The sequence below is a fragment of the Mastacembelus armatus genome, chromosome 7 (assembly GCF_900324485.2).
Source record: "Mastacembelus armatus chromosome 7, fMasArm1.2, whole genome shotgun sequence".
NCBI lineage: Eukaryota > Metazoa > Chordata > Actinopteri > Synbranchiformes > Mastacembelidae > Mastacembelus > Mastacembelus armatus.
The window spans coordinates 19,476,211-19,479,336 of NC_046639.1; the positions used below are offsets into that span (position 1 = coordinate 19,476,211).

General features: G+C 39.7%; 1 protein-coding gene across 1 annotated transcript; it reads right to left on the reverse strand.

Annotated features, from left to right (window-relative positions):
• Positions 1–855: 855 nt before the first annotated feature.
• LOC113145202 (trace amine-associated receptor 13c-like) lies at positions 856–2,078 on the reverse strand. The gene is made up of 2 exons (XM_026331641.1): positions 1,915–2,078; positions 856–1,666 (listed from the first exon to the last, which is right to left on the reverse strand). The coding sequence occupies exons 1-2, from the start codon at positions 2,076–2,078 to the stop codon at positions 856–858; spliced, it is 975 nt and encodes a 324-aa protein (XP_026187426.1).
• Between the last annotated feature and the right edge of the window lie 1,048 nt (positions 2,079–3,126).

Here is a 3,126-nt window from a genome sequence, read left to right on the forward strand (position 1 = left end):
AACTTACTGAACACCTGAGGTCTGCCCAAACTGTCAGCTCATTTAAAGCAGGACTGAAAATGTTGTTTACTGCTGCCTTCAAATCATTGTTCATCCTTGTTTTCTTAATGTAGTTTTACATTTTGTTTTACTTTATTTTATTCTATTGTCTTAGTTTTTAAATGCCTTTTACATGTTTTTAATGTAATTATATGCCCTGTAAAGCACTTTGAATTGCTTAGTGTATGAATGGTGCTATACAAATAAATTTGCCTTTGCCTTTCACTTTTAGTAAAACAGTGAAGTGCATCAGTTACCACATTACCTGACAATTGTGTAACTAAGTCAGCTAACACTGTTTGACAATAATGATACCATGGAACTGTAACCAGATGCTTTCTAAGCCGCAGTAATAATAACCAGTTAACCTCTGAGGTCTGTATGCTTTTTGTGTACTCTGACATTCTAATGATCTTTGATCACAACCTGGTTTCTGATTTCCATTTAGTACTATTTCTTTTCATGTCACTGAAGTTAAAGTTCATCTGTGCAAAAAAAATTGACAGGCTATTATTCTATTTTATATTATGACATCAGTCAAACAGCTGGATATGAATAATATGCAACACATTTCTCTTGTTTTTTCATTTTTATATAAGAGGAATATATATAAGAGGAATATATAACCCAGTTAACTGAGCACCTTTACTTATTAAAAAGCGACAAATCAAATGGCAGAAAAATATGGCATAAATGTAGATTAAGCATTGGAATAAACATAAGAAGTAAATACACCAAAAAGGAGCTTTTTCTTTGGAGTACAGCCTGTCCTTGATTCACTACATGTGCTGATGATGAACACTCCACAGTTTGTCTCTACAGCACATTGATCATACAGGAGTTAGGCTGCAGGATTTTAAGGGTAACAATGAGTTTAACTGATTTTCTAAACCAGGGATACAAAAAGGCGTAAATTATAGGGTTTAGACAGGAGTTTAAAAATATCAGAAAACTTGAAAATACCTCAGTTGGAGAACCAATTGTGTGGTCAGAGCCAGAGACATTGACACAAAAATATAAACAGTAACACATGAGAAACACAGCAACAACAACACCAAGATTCCTGGCTGCTTTCATCTCTGATTTCTTAACAGTTACAGTCACTGAACGCTGCAGTGTGACAGCTGCAATGTGGGAGCGCATGGCACGAGCCTGAGACACAGCCACCACAAACACTCTCACATACAGAATGATGATGGAAGTGATAGGAATGATAAAGACTAACACGATGCCAACAGCTCCAACTACATAGATCACACATTCTCCATAACAGGAGTTATACCTTCCTGGTTTTTTCAGGTTATCATATAAAACCAAAAAACTGTAGAAAACACAGTAAATCCAACACAGGACAACACAGATCTGAACTCTGTTTGGAGTGATTCTGGTGTGGTAGTGCAGAGGGTCACAGATAGCCACATAACGGTCGACTGATATGAGCACCATGTTTACTACTGAGGAACAGACAATGATAAAGTTTAAGAAATAATCTAGAACACAGACCAGATCACCCAGGTACCAACAGGGTTCTGTTAAAAAGATATGAAATGGCATCACAAGGAGACCTACGAGGAAGTCAGAGACAGCCAGAGAGAGGAGGAGGAAGTTGGTGGGGGTGTGGAGCTGCCTGGAGTGAGAGAAAATCATCACAGTGAATATTACAAACAGCCACAGCATTATTACCAATAGAAGCAGTTGTTTTCTAAAAGCAGTAATGACACTTCAAACTACAGAGTATCTAAACAGTAAATGTTAAAAGCACTGATTATGAACCAAAGTCTCATCAAACCATCAGGATGTCACGCTCAGAGGTCACTGATTTCAATCAATCTCACTACAACAACATATTATCAATGCTAAGACATTTATATGTACCTGAAGTGGTAGATGGAGATGATGAGCAGCAGATTGAGAGATGCAGTCAGCACAGAGATGGAGGACAACACAATATAAATGAACATTGTCTCAGAGTGAGGACGTTTGTACTTTTTGCAAGACATATTGAGGAGTTGTGGAAAACAGAGTTCAGCTTCCTCCATCATCAGAGAGAGAGGAGGAGAGGGGAAGCTGCTGAGCACTCACAGCTTTCTGAAGAAAGTTCTATGTCATACAGATCATTTATCTCTATCATCCTCCTCCTCCTCCCTCCCCTCCTGTCTCAGTCTCTCTGTTCGATACAGATTTTTTTTTCCTACCTCAAATTATACGTCACAATTTTCGTCAACTGCATCTTCATCACTCTGGATCTTCTCTCTGGTGTAACCGGTTGAGTTTGTTTTGGTTTGCATGATGCATGTACTCACTGTCACTAAATACTGTCTGTAAACAAAGAAGTTCTTTTAAAGGTTAAGATGCTTCATAAATAACTTATCTTTACTAGGATCTATGCTGAAATTTTAAGGGAAAATGTTGGGAGACACCCACAGTTCTAAGAATGTCCTTAAAATGTTATCATTAGGCAGTTACTGTTTGCACTAGGACTGTTTTTGAATTCTTCTTTTCCTTTCGGCTGCTCCCTTCAGGGGTCGCCACAGCGAATCATCTGCCTCCATTTAACCCTATCCTCTTTATCCTCCTCACCAACACCAACTATCCTCATGTCCTCCTTCACTACATCCAAGAACCTCCTCTTTGTTCTTCCTCTAGGCCTCCTTCCTGGCAGCTCTAACCTCAGCATCCTTTTACCAGTGTATTCACTGTCCCTCCTCTGAACATGTCCAAACCATCTCAATCTGGCTTCCCTGGCTTTTTCTGCAAACCATCGAACATGAGCTGTCCATCTGATTTAGTCATTCCTGATCCTATCCATCCTCCTCACTCCCAGAGAGAACCTCAACATCTTCAGCTCTGCTACCTCCAGCTCTGCCTCCTGTCTTTTTCTCAGTGCCACTGTCTCTAAACCAGACAACATTGCTGGTCTCACCACTGTCTTGTCCACCTTTCCTTTCATTCTTGCTGACACTCTTTTGTCACACCTGACACTTTCCTCCACCTGTTCCAACCTGCTTGCTACCTCATTTACACACATGGACTCTGTTTTACTGCGGCTAACCTTCATTCCTCTCCTTTCCAGAGCAAACCTCCACC